Source organism: Ochotona curzoniae, unplaced genomic scaffold, assembly GCF_017591425.1.
Source record: "Ochotona curzoniae isolate NIBS_2020 unplaced genomic scaffold, NIBS_Ocur_1.0 contig_46, whole genome shotgun sequence".
Lineage (NCBI taxonomy): Eukaryota > Metazoa > Chordata > Mammalia > Lagomorpha > Ochotonidae > Ochotona > Ochotona curzoniae.
Genome location: NW_024466340.1, coordinates 7,174,707 through 7,195,444, shown reverse-complemented (window position 1 = coordinate 7,195,444; position 20,738 = coordinate 7,174,707). Strand labels below are relative to the sequence as shown.

Here is a 20,738-nt window from a genome sequence, read left to right as displayed (position 1 = left end):
CCTGCGCGCCCCACGCATATGCCGCAGGCCCAAGGAGGCCGCAGGCTCCTTGCTGCCTTCCAGCTAGCACTGCCCAGTGCCCCTGGGGGCAGCCACCATGGCAGTCGCCACATGGTGTCCTGAGGAGCTGTCACATTCTGTGCCTGGCCTGATCACACGCCAGTACCTAGGTTCCTGTTAAAGCCAGTGAGTGCCCCTGGTGCCAGGGCCTTAGGCCCTGCTGCTGGGCCTGGCTCTGTCCAGCACAATCCACTCTGATGTGCCTCTCTCTGTTGTTCTGCAGCCACTGTACAACCAGCCCTCCGACACCCGGCAGTACCATGAGAACATCAAAATGTGAGTGCTGGCGCCACCGTGGCCATGCTCTTGGTGGGGCCAGGTGCTGGGAGTAGGGGAGACGCCCAGAGTTTGGGCAAGAGCCCTGAGCCTGGTAGGATCTAGCTTGGGGTCTGAACAAGGCCTGGAGGAGGGTTGGAGCCAGAACAGAGCCAGTGGCCCTGTGAGGCTTTAGGACACAGATGGGTGGGGAGATGCAGACAGCATGCCGCCCATGTTGAAAGGTTGTGGGCCTGGGGCAAGATGGGGTCCTATAGTTGCTTGCCTGGGGGTGTCCTAGGGTCTAAAACACAGTCCAGTCAAGGTGGCCAGGAGTGCTAACCCAGGCCTAGGGGCAGGTGCATCCTGGGGGTGTACCTGATGTTGGGGGTGGCGGTAGATGTCGCAGGATACCAGGACCGTGCTGGGGACTGGGGGAATGCTTGGAAGAGGCTGGCATGTTCATAGACTTCTGGCTGAGGTGGGGATGCACCATTGCCTTGTCATACAGGAAGCCTGGGTGAGAGGGCCACACGGCTATGCACAGGGCAGAGGTGAGAGCGGAGGCCAGGCTGGTTTGCAGTTCGGTGCCTTGGTTGGTCACGCAGAGGGCCCAGGCATCTGTGTGAGACCTGGGAGCACCGTATTTCCTGGGCAGTGGCTCATTGCTGGCCTGTGGCTTTCCCAGCTGCCCTGCGTTCTTTTCAAGCCCTGCAGGTTCTGGCTGGCAAGGCCCCTTGGCCCAGCGGCTTGCAGACTGCTCCCTTGGGCCTCATGGGGCTGCCTTGTGGGGTCATTGCTGCAGCCAGTGGGCTGTGTTGTGTTGCGCAGTCACCAGTGTGGGGCAGTGGCGGGTCGCTGGCACTTCTGCCTCCCAGCCACCCATACCACATCCTTCGGTGCCCAGCCCCGAGGCACTCCCTGTCAGCCCCTCCCCCAAGTGGTATGTGAGTGATTTCTGGAAGTAAAAGCAGCCAGGGAATTCAAGTGAGAAGGGAACAAGGCTCCCACATGAGTGAGCTGGGCGCAGAAAGTAGGGCCAGGAGTGGGGTTCAGTAGTCACACCTGTGCTGAAGCCATCCCCATTAATCCTCCGCAGAGAAGTTCGTCATCCGGGGCGGGGGCCTGGGGCTTTGGCCCACGGGTGCCTCAGGCTGGCCCTGGCTCACTCTGCCCATGTCCTTTGCCCTGCTCTTTGTCGTGTCTGTGAAGCAGGCCCAGGTTGGCAGTAGTCCTGGGTGGCCCATGTGTGCCCCACTCGGGGCTGGTCCCAGGGCTGGTGCGCCATGGCTTTGTCTCTAAGGGTAGAGAATTGGTTATCCCACTGTCATTCATTGGGTGTCTGAACCCTACCAGTCCCTGTCCTGGGTCCCAGGAGGACGGCAGTAATCAGGGTCTGATGTCCCCCTAGTTGGGGTCCCTCAGTGGTGTGTGGGATGTCACAGCCATGGCAGGGACAGCAGGATCGCCAGCGTTGTGGCGAGTGAGGGTGGCCGTCCCCAAGGGCCTTGCCTATCACTTGAATTCCTCTATGTCTGCGCCGGCCTGGAGCTGAAATTAATTTCACGCCTGACTTGCTGCGGCGCGGGTGGCTGGGATGGCCTCCTATGCTCGCTCCTGCTGCAGGGGCACCTGCTGTAGGGCCAGGGGCCCTGCTCTTCCCCCGTCACCCAGGCGTGACTCCGTGAAGGAGGGCAGGATCGGGTCCGGGGCTGCCGGCGCCAGTTATGGCCGTGAGCTCAGCCACTCCTGGTCGGCCCAGGCCTGATGCTCCTCAGGTTGCTGTGGCTGCTCAGGCTGTGCGAGCAGAGCAGGTGGCCAGTCAAGACCAGCCATGGCCAGCAGGACCCACAGGGGCTCTCCTGGGGGGCCCATGGACCTGCCCTCCCAGCTCTTGTCATTCCTGCCCCAGGCTGGCATGGATGGCAGACGCATGCTTCCTGACACCCTGACTTCTTCAGGACTCCATGGAGACGCTCTCCCCTGCCAGCTCTCACAGACAGGAACCTCAGCTGAAACACCGTCCACTATCAGCCATCTGCATCTCCGAGATCAAAACACTGTTTGGAACAGAGTAAACACTCAGAAGCATTTGCCAGGACAATGCTGAACACATGGACAACAGCCAGGAGTCCAGGGCCCTACCAACGCAGCCAGCTGCCTCTGGGACCCGGAGAGGCCTTAGCGAGGCAGTAGGGAGTGGCGGGGACTGTGGAGAGCTGAGCGCCCGGGACCTTGGGGACCCTGAGACCCCAGCCTGTGCCCTGAAGGCAGTGGTGGGTTGCCAGACTGCTTAAAAAACGCTCTGGGTTGGGTTCTTGGGGCTGGCAGTAGGTTTGGTTTTCTAGAAAACACTGCACGTACACTGGCTGTGGCCAGCACCATGTGCCAGTTGCAGCCTGTGGACCTGACATTTGTCCTCTTTGGCAATATCAGGAGGCCTCCGGGTGCCAAGCACCGTGCTGGCTTTGGATGGTGACGGCTCTGTTTGGGGGCAGGGAGGACTCCATGCCCTGTGTGTGCTGCCCACGGCAGTGGGCGGCTGGTGAGGCAGGGGTTGCTTGGGACCTGTGGTGGCTGCAAGACTGAGACACTGCTCCATGCTACCCGCACCCACGGGCCAGGCTGACTACAGCCATGCCCACAGGCCACACCCACACACCTGGCATCTCGGAGCCAGGCCCTTGCTCAGCCTTTCCTTGGTTGTCTTAATGGGATACATTTAGAGCAAGCTGCTCAGGGTTCTTGGTGGCTCTGACACTGTATTCTGCCTTGGGACTGATGCCATAACAGAGTTGTATCTGGCTTGGCCCCAACGTTGTAGTCCCCAGGTTTGTGCCCCTGGGGGTGGGGCCTGCTGGAGGCCCGTTGGCGCAGCAGTGGCTCTGGTAGGTGGTGGGCCCGCCTAAAGGGACGTGATGCAGCCAGAATTCTCTGTGCCTGCCTTGGGAATCCCCCTGGCCCTGGAGAGATGGGACTGATTTCCCTTTCTCCATGTATTTATTTATTCAGTCATGTATTTAGACCCACAAGGATGTGGGGCTTGTTTGGTTCTTGGGTCTGTAATCTCGGGTGAGTGTTGTTTATGTTGACTCCGGATTGTCCCAGCTCTGTAGTCACTTATGGGGAGGACCCCACGTCCTTCTGACGGTCTTGTGGTTTGGCTGGGTTTTGACGATTCTTCACTTTGATGGCTCTCACACTGAGGTCATCAGCTGTGTTCCTGGCCCAACCCTGGAGTCAACTGTTGGATTGAAGCCCTCATGTGGACAGCAGAGCCGGCGTCCAGGCCTCACAGTGGACAGCAGAGCCGGCGTCCAGGCCTCACGGAGGACAGCAGAGCTGGCGTCCAGGCCTCACAGTGGACAGCACAGCCAGGATCCAGGCCTCATGGTGGACAGCACAGCCAGGATCCAGGCCTCATGGTGGACAGCACAGCCGGGATCTAGGTCATGCAGTGGACAGCAGAGCTGGGATCCAGGTCACAAAGTGGACAGCACAGCCGTGATCCAGGCCTCATGGTGGACAGCACAGCCGGGATCTAGGCCTCATGCAGTGGACAGCACAGCTGGGATCCAGGCCTCACGGTGGACAGCACAGCCATGATCTAGGCCTCACGGTGGACAGCACAGCTGGGATCCAGGCCTCACGGTGGACAGCACAGCCGGGATCCAGGCCTCACGGTGGACAGCACAGCCGGGATCCAGGCCTCACGGTGGACAGCACAGCCGGGGTCCAGGCCTCACGGTGGACAGCGGACCTCAGAGTTGGGTGCTCATAGCTGCTCTCAGCGTTGATTTTAGCCAATTTTGTCTGCCTGTCTTTTTCATAAAAGCCCAACCCTTTCTTGGTCCAAGCTTAGCTGCTCCACGCAGGGTGGCCTCCCTGGCCCGTGTTGTGGCCTCTGCCTACACGGGCACACTGACCACATGAGCTTCTCCTGTCTGCCCCTGGGCCCTTCCCACTGCAGGACATTGGTGCATACTATGCTCACCTTCTGCCTTGAGCCCGCTTCTTTTCAGATCTTTCTCCACAGTGGTGCCCTTCTGAGGGCTCAGCTCCAGGCTGTCTCCTAGGGGGCCTCTGGTATCCTGAATCTTAAGCCCTGGACACTCTTTAACACCCACCTCCGGCCATCCTACCTCATCCCCGTAGCCCTCCCACCCCGTCTCCCTAGCCCTCGCACCCGTCTCCCTAGCCCTCCCACCCCGTTTCCGTAGCCCTCTCGCCCCGTCTCCCTAGCCCTCTCACCCCGTCTCCCTAGCCCTCTCGCCCGTCTCCGTAGCCCTTCTGCCCCGTCTCCCTAGCCCTTCTGCCCCATCTCCCTAGCTCTTCCGCCGCTCCTCCCTAGCCCTCCTCCTCGTCTCTCCAGACCCTCCCCTCGCTGGGTCCCTGCTTGGAGCCTTGACTATGCTGCTGATGGGCAGCGTGCCACTGTGAGGGTCAGCTCCCTGAGGCCAGGGCTTGGTGTGTCCTCCTGTGTATCCACAGCATTCAGCCAGCACCTGCTCAGCACATAGGGCCAGAGCAGTGGGGAGGAGTGGACAGCACTGCTGGTCTCATCTTGCTTGGAGACACTGTTATGGAATAGGGCTCAAGTCCAGCCTGTCTCTGACCCCAAGGCCTCCATGTGCTGGTGACTTATTGATGTGAGTGGTGAGGCCTCAGGTCAGGGGATTGGGGTCACGGCCGAGGTGAGACCCAGAGAGCGGCGGCCCCACGCCATGCGTTATCCCTCCCTGTCCAGCATTCCCCTTACCCTCCCCCAAGGCTCGGGTTGCAGAGGGCAGGGGCGCAGGCTGTGGCTCCCTGGTGTGAGTTTTGGCATTCAGTAGGTTTGGGGCACTGGCACATGGGGAGGTTGAGAGCTAATGGCACTGTGGACTCCAGCAGGTGGACAAGTTGTGGGCCGCTACTCATGCCCCTGCCCAGTGTAGACGCTGACCTGCGGTGTGCCTTGTGGCCCCAGTGCCTGCCTGTCCCTGGAACTCCATTCTCAGCCTCTCACTGTGTTTGAGCCCGTGCCCTTGGCTGCCTCCCACTGTCCTCCAGCCCACCTGTCTCTGTCTCACCTCTTTTCCACCTGTGCTCACGTCCCTTGCTCTGGGTCCTGACTCTCTCTTGGCGCTGCTGTGTCCTCCCTGGAAAAAGTCTGCTCCCCTGGCACCTGCGGGACCGTGTGTGAGACCCATGGTTAAAGGCGAGGGCTCTGTGTAGGTTGGCACCGTAACAGGGGACCCCATGCTCACCTGCCACACTGTGAGACCCTGGCCCTGCATGCAGCTGTGGGGCTGTGGGCTCACACCTGCTTGCCTGGCCCAAGTCCAGGGATATTTGTGTGACCAGTTCTGCCTGAGGCACAGGTGTGGCTGGTGGGCCACAAGGGTATGTGGGTACCTGTGGGGACGGGGAGGAGGCAAGCGTTCAGCCCACACACAGCTGGCGCACAGCAACAGTTCCTGGGGCATGGAGAAATAGTAATGGGGTGAATGCAGGACCCCCACTCAGGGCTGGGACAGCTGGGCCCTGGACAGAGGGGGCCTGGGATGCAGTGATTAGAATGAGGAGGGCCTGGGACAGTAGTGGTCAGAATGGGAAAGGCCTGTACAGGGAGGGCCTGGGACAGCAGCTGTTAGGACAGGGAGGGCCTAGACGGGGAGGGACTAGGGCAGTTGGAGGTCGGGCTAAGGAGGACCTGGGTGGGGAGGGTCTGGGGCAGTGGGGCCAGGACGGGGAAGGCCCTGGGACAGTGGGGCCAGGACGGGGAAGGCCTGGAGAGGGAGGACTGGGACCGCAGGTTCCTGGGCTGGGCAGGCCTGGGACAGCGGCAGGGAGGATGGGGCGGGCTGGGACAGTAGGGGCCTGAACTGGGTGGGCCGGCCCTCTGTGGTGCTGATTCTGTCTGCTGTCCCCTGCTCTAGAAACCAGGCCATGCGGAAGAAGTTAATCCTGTACTTCAAAAGGAGGAACCACGCCCGGAAGCAATGGGTACGTGGGGCCTCCCCGGGGCTTGCTGGCCAACCCTTCGCAAGGTCCAGAGGATTGAGGCTCCTGGAGGCCACATCAGCAGGGATGCTCCGGGTCCCGCTGTGACCCCAAGCTGCTGGGAAGACCTCAAGACGGTGGTGGATGTGAAGTTTCCGGAAGTCCCACACTGCTGGCAGGGAGGGTGTCAGGCCTAGGAGGGGCGGGGGTAGTGGGTTTTGCTGCCACACTGAGGCAGCTGGAGAGAGCCTTGCCATCTCAGAATTGGGCACTAGCAGAGCTCCAGAGGTGGGTGGGTGCTGTGGGTGCCATGGGCGCAGCGTGTGCTGACTGTGCAGAGGCCCAGAGACCTGACCCCATCGCTGTGGGAGGTGCTTCTAGCCCACCCTGCATCCCTGAGGCCTCCCTCCTTAGGAGGTGTCTGTGCCGGCCTTTTCCTGAAAGCAGCCCCTTTCTACTCCCTCCGAGGGCAGTGCTCCACCAGGCAGGTGCCCAGGAGGCCTTGCAACCCTCCTGGGTCAGCACTTGGGGCTGTGGACCCTGCTTCTCCTGTGTGTGAACTCTGGCTCCCAGCACCCCACAGCCAACACGGTTCTTCTCCTGAGCGTGGGGTACAGGAGGGAGGCAGCCAGGTCTGCTCTGGCCTAGGGTGGCTTCCCCATCCACTGATGCGGGCACCGTCCCAAGCTGTCTGTGCTCGGGGCTGTGAGTGGAGTACGCAATTAACAGGTCCAGGCTGTGGCGGGTGGCACCGTGGTCAAGCCTGCAGTTTAAATGTGACAGATGTCCATGCCTGGTGGCTTCTGCACACGGGGAGGCTTGGCCTCCCATAGGGAAAACGAGTTCTCTCTTGTGGGGTTCAGGCCTGCCCCGGGCTTGCTTGTGACTGTGTGTGGTCTGTCATCTGCCAGCCCATGGGACCCTGTGTGTGTGATTGAGGGCACATGTGTCTATTGCCTGCCCATGGGAATGTGTCAGTGTGTTACCTGTCCACGGGACCATGCGTTATGTTGTGGGCTGGGAACGGGACAGCCACGTACGAGCTGTGGCGAGCGTGCTGTACTGTGTACAGGAGCAGAAGTTCTGCCAGCGCTATGACCAGCTCATGGAGGCCTGGGAGAAGAAGGTGGAGCGCATTGAGAACAACCCGCGGCGGCGCGCCAAGGAGAGCAAGGTGCGCGAGTACTACGAGAAGCAGTTCCCCGAGATCCGCAAGCAGCGTGAGCTGCAGGAGCGCATGCAGAGGTGAGGGTCCGTGGTGGGCGGTCTCAGGCGGCCGGGGTGAGCCGCAGGAGCGCATGCAGAGGTGAGGGTCCGCGGTGGGCGGTCTCAGGCGGCCGGCGTGAGCTGCAGGAGCGCATGCACAGGTGAGGGTCCGCGGTGGGCGGTCTCAGGCGGCCGGTGTGAGCCGCAGGAGCGCATGCAGAGGTGAGGGTCCGTGGTGGGTGGTCTCAGGCGGCCAGCGGGCAGGGGAGGCGTGGTGTCCAGCTGCTGTGACGCCCCACATCCCAGAGACCAAGTGACCCCCGCATCATGGGCCTGCAGCTGGCCGCCCTCCTCCTCCCTGTCCCTGCCGCCGGGGGAGGGGCTCAGGCTTGCAGAGACTGAGTGTGTCCCTTTGGCCCCCAGCAGGGTGGGCCAGCGCGGCAGTGGGCTGTCCATGTCGGCTGCCCGCAGCGAGCACGAGGTGTCGGAAATTATCGATGGCCTCTCGGAGCAGGAGGTGAGTGCCCCGTGGGTTCTGCACAGGGACCTGGGAGGCAGCGTGGGCTATTGAGGCACCAGTGGACATGCGTGGGAAGCCATCTCCAGGCCTGCAGGGGGGACCTGCGTGGTCCAGCAGCACAGCCACAGAGAACTCGGGGACACCCGTTGCTCCAGCCCTGCCTTCTCATGCTGCCCACTCTCTCAGGCCAGCTTGGGGCCGTGTGTGCCGAGCTCAGCTCTTAGGGCCCAGAGCCTGAGGTTCTAGGGGAACCTGCAAAGGCAGAGGAAGTACAACCCCTGACTTGGACGTGGTCCTGTTTGTCCTGTGCCTTGCCCTGGGATTGCTGGATACCTGAGCTCAGTCAAGGGCATCCTGGCCGTGGTCACTGGGTCCAGAGAGCCTCCAGGAGCAAGGGCTGGCCTGAGCCTGGCCCCTCCTGGGTCCTGTGTGGCATTCAGCTGCCCACTCCCTACACTGTGGCTGCTAGGGTGTGCCAGTGAGGACTTCTGTTCAGGTTGGGAGTGAGTGGAGTGAGACAGAATTAAAAGCCCCCATCCTCCTCAGCACCAGGCACACACAGGGGCTACAGAGCCACCTGCACGTTGGGCCCGGGCTCACGTGTAGCCGGCCCCAGAGCCCAGAGAGGAGGCGGCTGTTTTGAATTGCAGAAGCCTGGGTGAGACCTGGCAGCCCCCACCTGGCTCTCCAGTAGAGCCCCAGAATCTGTATTCCTGTCGGTCTACCCACATGGTGGTGATTTAGGCCATTTTGGGGCTTAATGGTTAATTAGAAGTTTTTTTTTTTTCTTTTAAAACTTTCTGTGATGTGTTGTTTGGAACCATGTCCCTGTGGCAGGAAATGGAACCCAGAAAGCCACAGCCCGTAGCTGCCAGCCCTTACCCACTGTGGCCGGCCTTGTCTTGGCCACACGTCCTGCTGATGCTGTGGCTTTGTGGGTGTCCCACAGGGTGCTGGCCGGGTAGCACCTTGGCACCGGTAGCCAGGGAGTGGGGGGAAGGCGGGGGACTCCTGTGTGTTCCCGGTCAAGTGTCACACTCACCCAGCCACAGGAGTCCAGCCTATGGGCTCCTGAGGGCTGTGGAGGGACCAGGGAGTAGGTGGCAGATAGGTAGGAGGTGGCCCAGGAGTTCCCTGAGGAGTGTGAAGGAAGGGCATGTGCCCAGTGCCTGGAGGGGAGGGCAGGGAGCCTTGGGGACATCCTGCTGCCGTCCCTGCTTCTCAAGGCAGCCAGGAAGGCTGACGCTTCAGCACTGGGGGCTGTGCAGTGGTGGCTGGACCCCGGCCCTTGAGGCTTTGCTCCCGGCCCGGCTGGCTCGGAGCCTCTTCTGGTCGTCCCGGAGCCCTCCGATCCAGGGGCTGACAGTACTGCCCGCTGCAGGTGCGATCCAGTGGCTCGGTACACGCTGCCCTTTCCCTTGCTTCTGCATTTTCTACCCTGGCCCAGTCCTGCCCGCTGCTCACCCTGTCCCTGCAGAACCTGGAGAAGCAGATGCGTCAGCTGGCCGTGATCCCACCGATGTTGTATGACGCCGACCAGCAGCGCATCAAGTTCATCAACATGAACGGGCTCATGGACGACCCCATGAAGGTGTACAAAGACCGCCAGGTCACCAACATGTGGAGCGAGCAGGAGAAGGACACCTTCCGGGAGAAGTGAGTCCCCCGGGGCTCCTTCAGACCCTGGGTGTTCGGGGCGTCACACACAGGTCCAAGGTCCAGTCCTCTGGGGGCCTCTGCTGGCCACAGTGCCCACGGTCATTGGCAACCACACACGCCCCATCCTTGCCTCTGCTGGTCCCTGCCTTCTTGTCTGGACACTGCGTCCCCAGGGCTATCTTACCTCACTGTGTCCTCCGGGGCTCTGTTTCCAAAGAAGGGCCCACTCTGAGGGTCTGGGTGGGCATGAAGGCCCAGGGACGTGGCTCAGCCTGGTGCAAAGTGTGAGGCGGCCGCACGCACAGCAGAGTCATGTGTGTTGAAAGAACAGGTGGGTGACGCAGGCCGCACTGCAGGCACGTGGTCAGGGAGAAGGAAAGGCCAGGGGCGGGAGCAGAGATAGGAGTCTGCGGGGCTGCTGTGTGGCCGAGGAGTCAGGGAGATGGTGTGAGACAACAGGAGAGCCTCTTCCTGGTAGGGGTCCCAGGGTGTGGCCTGCTGAGCCACCTCTCATCTGGGGACAGTGCTCAGAAGTTACAAGCCCTCCACTTGCTGCAAAGGCTGGGCGTCCTCTCATAGGGAGGCCCCAGAACCCCAGGCATGGGAGACCGAGGTGGGGACAGAAGCAGGTTGTTGTGGCTCTCCGCGTCTGCCATGGCACACCTGCTGATTGGGAGTGCAGGAAACAGTGCATGCGTGTCCCACCTGGTCCCGTCCCCTCTGCTCTGTATGCGTGCTGCTCCTGCACTCTGCAAAGAGGTAACTCCCCACTCCGGCCAGGGTTGGCTGTGTTCCTTTCCAAGGCAGGGAAGCTTCCTGTGGGGCCTGCAAGATGGTCTCAGCCATAGGTCAGGCGGGTGCTGGGACGCAAGGGGCTGCCCAGGGGTCCTGGTAGGAAAGAACAGGTTTTGGGGAGCAGCTTCTCCTTGGACGCTGACACATGTAGGGAGAGAGAGTCCTGATTTCCCGAGCCCTGGCCCCATGTCTACCCCAGGAAATGTGAGCCTGGGTGTTCTGGGACGTGTGCTCGCCTGTGGAATCAGGTTTGTGTGGTCAGGTGGATGGGATGCTCGCTGGCCGGTCAGGTGTTTTGTTTTCCAGGTGCCGCGTGCAGCTGCTCGTGCTGGTCTGCAGGTCTGGTGGTTTCCATGCTTGGTCACCTTGGCAACTGCCGGGGGCTGGTGCAACTTGGGTGCCAGGCAGTCGTGGTCCAGCTGTGTGTGTGTGCTGAGTGTGGCCGCGGGCTGAGGAATGGCTGGTGCTCAGGGCCGTCAGAGATCTTCTGCAGTTCACTCAGAGCTGCCCTCTCACTGGCAGTGTGGCCACGCCCCACCACCCCAGCCTCAATTTCCTCACCTGTAAAGTGAGTTCAGCCTTGGGGTCCGCAAGGACTGCACCCTCACACTGCCATGTGCCAAAACCAGAGCCCACTCCACTTTTCATGCCAGATGGCACTGTGCCAGCTGTTCGGGGTTTGGGGCATTTTTTTCAGACTGCAGAATGTTTGCTGGGGCACACAGTCCGTTTGTGTTCCATGTAGGTGGATCATGCCCAGCCCAGAGGTGGTTCCACACAGGGTTTTTGACCCATCCACCATAGGCATGTCTGGAGCATCCTGAATGCCTGTGTATGGGTGAGGGCAGTGTGGTCCTCCCGTGATCTTCACATTGTGTCTGAGCAACTCCCTGGGTCTGCCATGGCTCCCCGGGTCTGCCGTGGCTCCCTGGGTTTGTTGTGGCTCCCCGCCATCTGCCATGGCACACCTGCTGAGGACACAGCTTGTGCTGGGGGCTTCAGGGGCAGAGGGAGTATGTGTGTCAGTGTGGGTGCAAGGCTCTGCCCCAACAGGAACTGCCATCAGGGCGCCCCATATGGAGTGGTGTGTCATGGTGATGGGGGGCAGGGCACATGGCCAATGGCTGGGGGAACAGGCGGGCTGGTGGTCATACCCGCGCCTGGCGTTCTTGGTTTCTTTGGGTGAGGAGAGAGCGAGAGGGGCCCAGCTGGGCCAGTGGAGTCACCCTGCACTTGCTGCTTCCTCTGGGAAGAGGGAGGAGGCTGTTGGAGAGGGCCCACTGTCTGACCTGGGAACAGGGTGGTGCCCGCTGGCCTCCTGCCCGGCCACCTGGAGCGTGAGCACATCCAGTGCCAGCCGTTGACCCTGCAGCTCCTCCCCATGGAAGGCTGCCAGGGGCAGTGTAACGTGCTGTGGGAGCATCTGGGCCTGAGCAGCCCTCGACCCCGTCCCCACCCCTGCTGCGGCCGCTTCTTGGCCACGATCCTGACCCTGACATTTCAGCGCTGTGTGGTTTCCCAGTGATCCTCCAGGCTTTGCAGGACACCAATGGCCTGGCGCCAATTCCCGCCACCCCTTCCGGCTGCAGGCCATCCCTGCCGCCTGCCTGGCTGGCCTACCTCCTCCCGCCTGCCCATGGGCACTGAGCCTGGGCCCCACCTCTCCTGGGGAGGCCTAGCCGGCCGTGACCTCTTGGTGGGGCTCCGGCTAAGCTCCCCAGCAGGCTCAACTTCCCAGACCCAGCTGGAGAGAGAAACAAAAAAAGAGCGTGGCGGGGGAGGCCCCCGGCGTGGAGCGGCCTGCCATGTCCTCATTTTTCCTGGAAGCTGCCTTCAGCAGGACAAACAAACGCATCTTCAGAGAGGCTCACACCAGTGATTCACTCCAAGGAACGCCCTCTCCCAGCTTCACATCCTCAGCCCTCCCACCCCCTCGCCCCATGCAGGGTGGTGCCCGCCCAGCCCCGTTGATGGGGATGGCAGCGCCTGGCGGGGAAGCCCCTGTGGTCCAACTTTATGCCTGTCTGTCTCGTCCTGCAGGTTCATGCAGCACCCTAAGAACTTTGGCCTGATCGCCTCGTTCCTGGAGAGGAAGGTGAGTGTGGCCCCCATCCCCCAGCTGCCACCCCACACTGTCCGTGGTCCCCTAGATGCCTGCTGGCACAGAAGCCGAGAGCCCTCCCACCCTGCCTGGCAGGCCTCTGCCAGCCTGGCCTCTGGCTCTGACTGCCAGCTCCTTCTCCTCTCTGTCCCTGAGTCCATGGGGTGAGTGCAGTGTCCACAGCCTTCCTAGAACCCCTGTGTGTCCTTGGGAGCTGCTGCATTCTGGAAGCAGTGGCATGCAAGGTGGCCCAGCTGAGGCCTCAGGGGCCAGGGTCACAGGGCTGTCCAGGGCTGGCTGGGGCTCCATTCTCAGCCCTCTGCTGGCCGTCATGTTTTCTGATAGCCCTAATGCCAATGCCGTGCCAGGTTTGAGACTAAGGCCAGTCCTCCAGACCCTGCTTTGCCCCTCCCCTCTGCTCCCTTTGGCTCTGCTTCCAGTGGACACAGAATGTCCCCAAAGTGTGCTCAGCCCTCTCTTTGCACACCATGAAGCCAGCTGCATCACGACAGAGGCCACGGGTAGGGGCTGGAGGGCCTGGCATGGAGGGGACCCTGGAGCCCCAGCAGCCTAAGGGCAGGGCCTGCACTGCCACAGTGGTCTTGGGGAGCTCGGAATGCCCAGGCCCCAGCCCTGTCTGCGGCTGGGAACAGGAGCCCACCAGTGACATGAGGGTCACAGGTGGTGCCAATGTCTCCTCTTGCCGAGACCGGACGGGATGGGGAGCATCTCTGGGCCCAGGGAGTGATTCCCCCTCCCATGGGTGATGGTGTCTGATGGTTACATGCCAGGCTAGGGTCTCTTTCCTGTGTGGGTGGGAGGCACACCCACTTCCCCTGAAACCCAGATTGAACGATCCCCTTGGGCGCTGGGAACCAGCAGTCTCCTCCATGGCGGTCAACCTGGCTGCCTGGGGGCCCAGCCAAGCTTCCCCAGGGCCTGGGCACCTGGTGCCTACCCCATGGGAACAGATGACTGCTAACAGGGAGCCAGGCTGATGCAGCGAGCTGGGTCCTGAGGGCAGCTGCCTTGTGGGGCAGTGGGGAGAGGTCCTTCACCCACACCGTCGCCAGCTGCAGCTGTGGGTGTCCAACCACCAAATGGCACTCCCAGGTGCTGTGTGGCCAGGGGCCCCTTCATGACGGGGATACCCCCGGAGTGTGTCACTGGGAAACTGGGTGTGGGCTTCAAGGGTGTCTTGCTGGCCAGACCAGGGCGGGGATGGGGAGGGCTGGGGTTGCCGACCCTGCTTCTCCAGGGGCCAGGATGACACAGTGTTATTGGCGGCGGCGGCGGCCGTAATGACGGGGAGCCCTTTTTACAGCTGTGCCCGTGCTGGGCGGTGGCTCCCGCGCCCTGCTCGCCAGACCTGGTCTTCAGGAGCACTTTGTGAGCATCCCATTTCACAGATGAGCACACCAAGGCACCCCAAGGTTGGGGGACGGGCCCAGGGTGGCTCAGCTGTCCGGCTCTCGTTGCCCCGCCGTGCCTCAGCCTGCCCCTCTGGTTCTGTCTGCAGACAGTGGCCGAGTGCGTCCTCTACTACTACTTGACCAAGAAGAGTGAGAACTACAAGAGCCTGGTGAGGCGGAGCTACCGGCGCCGCGGCAAGAGCCAGGTAAGGGCTGGGCAGGCGCGACGTGGTCTTCCTGGGGCCCCGGCCACCTCTTACTTGCCTGGCCCTTGTCCCTCATTGGCGGCTGGCCCTCCGAGCCCTCTCTCTGTCAGAGCCACTCATGCAGTGCAGGACAGGGCAGGGCTAAGACTGTGACCGCTCCAAGCCCGCAGAATTCCCAACTGTTGGCAGCGTGCTCCGCTCCCAGGGTCAGAAGGCTGCGCACGTTCCCACAGTGGGACTTCCCAGGACGGCCTGGGGTGGTCCGCAGACTTGACATCTTACACACTTGAGTGGTTTTGTGTGTTTATCTTTGTGGCCCATAGAGAGAAAAAATAGCCTGTCCCCCGGCGTGGTGTTGCCTGGGTGTCACCGCACAGGGTGAGCCCTACCACCGTGTCCGTGGGAGCTGGGTGGGCACTTGCGGTTGACAGGCGGTAGAGCCTGGCCGACTGCCTGCTTTTGCAAGTCAAGTTTTATTAGTGTGCCGTCACCCTGGCAGCTTCTGGACTGGCAGCCCAAGCAGCATGGTCCACAGCGCCCGAGACTTTCAAGGTTCTGGGCTTCTAAGATAGAGGGAAGACCCTTGTCACTGGGAAGGGGACTCCTGGCCCTCTGCGTCTTGGGGTGCCAGAGTGGGGCCTTCTTCAGCCTTGGTGTTCCATTGGAGTTCCTCGGGAGATTTCCTTCCCTTGGGCCCCATGGCGTGGGGCGGTCCTGGGGCCTGGAAGGAGGGTAGGGCCCTGAGTTTTCACTGTCGGGGGCTCTGCCTCTGCATTGCTAAGCCTAGAGCCGAAGCCCCGGGGCCTTCAGAGTAGGCATCGCACGCCACCTTTAGTGAAGTATGTCAGGGCCAAGCCAGCCTGGCCACACAGTGGGTGCCAGGCCGTGAAGTGCCTGGGTTTGAGAGCTGGTCCTAGGGGTCAGGGGTTAGGTAGGCAGCCACCCTGCAGTCTTCTGTCCAGGCCTGTGCAGTCCACCCCGCCAGCCTGGCACAGGACTTCATGGCACCAAGTTATGCAATTCCAGACTTAGTTCTAGAAGTTCTGGAGTGCTTGGGAACCCTCTGGACTGACAGACTGAGTGAACCCGGTTTCTATGTCAGGTACACGGGGCAGGTGGGCACAGTGGGGCTAAGGGCAGATGGTGGCTCTCCGGAAGGGTCGGCATCAGCAGGTAATGGCTGAGTTCCTCCTGGTCGCCACTGTCCTGCTCATCTCCAGTGTCCCCTGCGCTGGCCATGTGGGCAGCCTGGTGCTGCTAGAGAGGAGGGGCACTTTCCCTGATGCCCTGTCAGGAGCCACGGGTACATGGAGGGAGTGGCTGAGGGCCTGTGCAGCTCAGAGGGGTCACATGACGGGGCAGAAACTGGGCTGGAGTGCCACAGCAGAGGAAGTGTGTGCCCCTTCTCTGCCCCGAGATGCAGAAGGCTTGTCCTGGAGGGCTTTACACTCTGTGCCAGGCTGGCATTCCCACAGGACAGTGGGAGACACTGTGTTGTGCCCTGCCTCTCATAAGCAGGCAGGGCAGAGCCCGTCTTGTCTCACTGGGAGACAGGCTGCATCCCGGGCTCAGGCCCCAGGGCTCCTATCTGACCCCAGGCTGATACCCATGCCAGGCTGAGCAGCTTGGTGAAGAAAGTGCTTTCCAGATGGGAAAACTGAGGCACAGGCTCCCTGGATGAGGCCGTGGCCCCAGCCCCAAGCCCTGCAGAGTTCTCTTGGGTCTGTGCTGGGCTCTACTGGGTCAGGCTGGGCAGTGGGCTCTGAGACACCCCTTACCAGGGACATTGGAGGGGCCATAGTAAGCTTGACACCATCTGGGCATCCCCGCCCCTGCAGCCTGTTCCACCTCTCTCCCCATTGCCACTGTTCAGGATCTGGCCATCTCTCCTTGCCCACTTTCTCCTAGCGTCCACTTACCTGCTTGCCCTCACTCCCAGGTGGCTGGAGGCTGCTGTGGGTGGTCGCGGGGAAGCTGTGTGCCTGTGGGCCTGACGCGATTCCCGTGACTCAGGACCACACTGTTGCTCAGGGCAGCCACCAATGGCCACTCAGCTCATGGCCTAGGCTGCTCTGGCAGGCACCCCCACCCCCATGTTTCCAGGGGCCCCAACTCACCCTAGAGGTGCCTGTAGCTGGCTGTTTGAGCAGCGGTTGCACCCCCTCTTCCCTGACCTGCCCTTCCCAGGTGAATTGGCTGGAATTCCTTAGAATTGGCTCGGCCCCTGGCCACCTGTGAAGAGCTGCAAGGTGGGGCCTCCCGGGAACGGTGCCCCCACATGGCCCAGGAAGATGTAGGCCCCATGGGGGCTGGCCGGGGATTGCCGTTGGCTCTGGAGGAAGGGTAGCCTGTGGCAGGCCTGGGACCTGAGACTTTCTCGCCAGCTCCAACCGCTGGTCAGGGACCCTTGCGGAGCCCCTGCACTACAGGCCTGCCCCTGAGCAGGGAGCAGTTGGCTGAAGGGGAGGCCAGGCCTCAGAGCCTTGTCCCCAGTGCTGATAACTCAGCAGAACCAGCTGATGGCTCTGCGCCTCGTCAGGCCCTTGTCCCAGGGTTGCCCATGTCCTGCGGGCACCCAGAGCCCAGCCCTGTGAGCCTCACTCAGGGCCTTCCACGTGCACAGACCATTTGGCCAGCTCATCTCCCCTCCCACTGTGGGCTCAGCCACTTGCTTTTTCAGCATTTCCTTTCTGAAAATTTTTAATTTTTTTTTTTCTTTTTGAAAGCAGGGAGAGAGAGTTTCATCCACTGCTTCACTTCCTTAAGTGTCTGCCTGGGTAGGACTGGTCCAGGCTGAAGCCAGGAGCCCAAAATTCCATCTGGGTTTCCCACGTGGGTGGCTGTCCCCTGCTAGCCGGAAGCTGACCTGGGAGCAGAGTGGGCACTTGAACCCAGGCACTCTGATGCAGGAAGCAGGTGCTCCCGACATCCAGCCCAGGTCAGCGCTGCTGTTGTAAATGTGTGGATGGTTACCAGGTGCTTATGACATTTCTGGGCTCAGACCTCGGACCATGTGACCTCTGCCCTGGCCCCCATGAGGAAGACATGCCCACCAACATCCGTTTCATCCACTGGGTGCAGGACCTGACCTGGTCCCCTTGAGTGGCAAGGGTCCAATTGATTATGTGATTGAGGGAGCCTTCCTGCAGCTTCTCTGTATTCTGACCATCCCCATCCCAGAGCAATGGAATTGGCTGGGGAGCCTCCGCCCCACCTCCTCCTGGCTCCTCCCCAGCCCCTCCCCCAGCCCCTGGCTCCTCCCCAGCCTAGCCCCTACCACTGCTCCCCTGACTTAGCCCCCAGCCCCCAGTTCCTCCCCCTGAGCCCTGGCCCCCGCACCAGCTGCCACAGGGTGAATCACAGGCTGACCGGGGACACTGGTGACAGCCCAGGGGCTTAGAATTCATAATTCACAGACATAAGGACCACATTATCCTGCTGAATTACAGCACTGGAAGCAGGAATATGGGCTACAGGCGGCTTAACCACGCTCACTGCTGGCAGCAGGACCAGCTGTGGACAGCCTCCCGGTCCCCCCCACAGCTATAGGGTCACCGAGTAGCCAAGGGCACAGGTCCCCTAGGGTGAGTGCCCCTGTCCAGTCCTCGGGGCCACTGGGAGGTCCCAGGAAGGGCCAGGGCGTCACATGGTGGCCTTTTCTTCCCATGGGGACAGCACTGGGGCTGGGAGGCCTGTCTTCCCTGATTACGCTGGCCTGCCCCTTCTGGCCCTCCCATCCCACCCACTGGGAGGAAAATTCCCAAGGATGGGGGCCAAGCTGTCTGACTCCTGCCCGCAGGCCCAGCCCATCCTCCTGCTTCACCTGGCTGGGGTGTTCTCTCTGCCTGCATGTGGCTGCCTCTCTGCCCGTGTCCCATCTCTCCCCTGATGTCTATGTTCACACTCTGTCTCTCTTTCTCTCTCCCTGGGTCCCTCGTCTTGGACCTGCTCCCACTGTGTGTCCCCCACCGTCCTCCCTGCCCCTGTCCCTCCCAACTCCTGCGCAGGCACCGATGACCTTGTTCCCATTGTGAGACACTGCTGGCCCTGTGCCTTGGCACTTGCACAGGGAGCAGTGTGACCGGGAGGACTGGTCTCAGGGGAGTGGCCACAGTTGGGGCCTGGCAGGGAGGTGCACGGGGTTGGTGCCGCCTCCGGGGCCTGGCCGACCTGCTCAGCCCTTGAAGGCTGGGTGAGGCTTGTGTGTCTGACCCGATCACGCTGCCAAGGCCGTGTGCCAGGGGCATGCTTATGTGCTGGCTGGGATCCGAGGATCCTCGCATTACATTGAGGGCTATGGATCACACTGCAGGCACAGGGCTGGGTCTGATTTGGGTTTTAAGATGGAGCCCTGGCTGCCAGTGGCACACGGGCTGCTTGTGCTTGCTGGCACACGGGTCTCAGCAGAAGGCCTCTGGCTTGCCGTTTGTTGCAGGTGCCAGCGGCTGCCGTGTGCACCCACACCCTGAGTCCAGGCAGCCCCAGGATACCACAGCTCAAATGAGAAGGGAAGGGATACCTTTGTGGAGGAGGAAATGACCTCAGGGTCACAGCCAGCAGCCACGTGGGCCAGGATTTGGAGGCCCCACCCCTCGGCTTTGATCCCAAGTTCTTGAGATCCAACCTGGGCCCCTGTGTGTGTCTAGCAGGGGTGCTGTGCTCAGCCAGCTTCCTAGGTGCTGGGGTGGCAGCTGCCCTGGTGGCTGGCAGGGCCTCATTGTAGGTCTTGACAATGGGCCACCCTACCCACATCTCCTAGGAAGGGCAGGTGTTGGTGAAGGGGTAGCCACTGAGGTGACCCTGCCCGACCCCACTCCCCACACCAGTCAGGTTCCCAGGGCTCCTCCCTTCCCGCCAGGAGGTAGGTGGTGTCCGAGGGCCAGGGGCACCAGGGCCTGGTAGGTACTCTGTGAAGTGTATTGAAGTAATTGAGGCATTATGTAGTCAGTGTGGCTAAGTAGTGCCAAGTCCCCCGCCCTGCTTTCTCAAAAGATTTATTTACTTACTTATATATTTACTTGAAAGGCAATTACAGGGAGAGAGATCTTCTGTCCACTCATTCATTCCCAAATGGCCACAGCAGGAAGGAATGGGCCAGGCTGGAGCCAGGAGCTTCTTCCTGGTCTCCCATGTGGGTGCAGGGGCCCAGGGACTTGAACCAGCCTCTGCTGCTTTCCCAGGTCATAAGCAGGGAGCTGGATGGGGAGTAGAGCAGCCGGGACTCGAACCGGTGCCCACCTGGGTTGGTACTGATGTAGGTGGTGGCTTACTTGCTATGCCACACTGCTGCCTTTCCCCCCAATGCTTTCCATAGCTCGCTTCAGGGTCTTGGCTTTGTCAGCTCCCAGACAGCTGGCACCACCGCCCTGTTGGACTCCTTGCCTCTAGAACCTTTCCCCAGCAGCCCCCACAGTTGGCATTTCCTCACCACCACAAGACCTTTATTTGCTTGGGCCTTACTCCATGGCCGGGGGAGGTGGCCTGGGGCGTCTGCACAGAGCCCTGCAGCTCAGGGTGGCTGTGGTACATCCCACATGCGCACTCCGGGCATTGGGGACTTCTGTCCGGGGTCTCTGCCCGCTGGGGGTTCAGCCCCGGCTTGTAGAGGGAGTGAGCTAATGGGCACTCAGAGAACCAAGCCCCCAACCTGCAGGACCTTGCTATGTGAGGCTGTGTGACCTTCCTGATGATGGGAGGAGGGTGAACGGAGAGATGAGGGTCTCTTCCCATGTTGGCCAAGAGCAGGCAGCCTGTGTTGCTTCTGGTACCATTGTATTCTAGGAGCAGGGGACCCTGAGCATTTGAGCCGATGGCTCTGGCCAGCCCTGGATCCTGACATCTTTGCACAGACCGCTGGTCTGGGGGACAGTCCTGATGGGCTCCTGGGTCTCCCCCAGACCAGCAGTCTGTGTGAAGCTGCCAACAACAGGGACCCTACGAGTGCTGCCAGATGTCTGTGTGGTCCAGGCACACAGGGAGCTGCTGAGGTCTGCAGAGCGTGCCCTCGGCCACAGACAGGGCGTCTGTACTTAACACCCAGACCCACAAACCCACGGCCCACGGACAAGGTTCATAAGCCCCACGTTTGAGGTCTCAGGGTTGGCTGCCCGCTAGATACCTGGGAAATTAAACTACAGCCACCTGGCTCTCAGCCAGCTTCCCTGGTGCCAAGCTATGCACCGTAGGGCCCCCAGGACTGGGCTGCCTGACCTGTGGCTGCCATCCTGAATTGTGAGAGGGTTGGCAGCATGTGGGCAGAGCAACCACACGTTCACCATCGAGGCTGTGCTATTCACTCCCCTCATCCTCCTGCCACCTGGGGTGCATGGTCATCAGTCCATGAGAGAGGGCGTCAGCCTGGCCCGGGCTCCGGCAGCTCGCCACGCTGCTCTGCACACTCTGTGGGGCGTGGAAGGAGCCTCTGTGCTGCTGCTGGCAACAGATGGAGTCGGGTCCTGGGGGCGAGTCCTGGCCCTGCTGCTTCACCTGCGTGCTTGTGCCTCAGTTTCCCCTTCTGTAAAGTCTGCTGGAGGGGCAGC

The 20,738-nt window shown here is 61.5% G+C and overlaps 1 protein-coding gene across 1 annotated transcript in view; it reads left to right on the top strand.

The window, feature by feature from the left end:
- The window catches only part of NCOR2 (nuclear receptor corepressor 2), a 137,232-nt gene that overhangs the window by 69,080 nt on the left and 47,414 nt on the right, over nt 1-20,738 (top strand). The window contains exons 8-14 of the mRNA XM_040987132.1: nt 284-336; nt 6,237-6,303; nt 7,373-7,545; nt 7,930-8,023; nt 9,504-9,682; nt 12,521-12,575; nt 14,101-14,214. Of these exons, the coding sequence (XP_040843066.1) occupies nt 284-336; nt 6,237-6,303; nt 7,373-7,545; nt 7,930-8,023; nt 9,504-9,682; nt 12,521-12,575; nt 14,101-14,214 (735 nt within the window). The remainder of the gene's footprint in view (nt 1-283; nt 337-6,236; nt 6,304-7,372; nt 7,546-7,929; nt 8,024-9,503; nt 9,683-12,520; nt 12,576-14,100; nt 14,215-20,738) is intronic.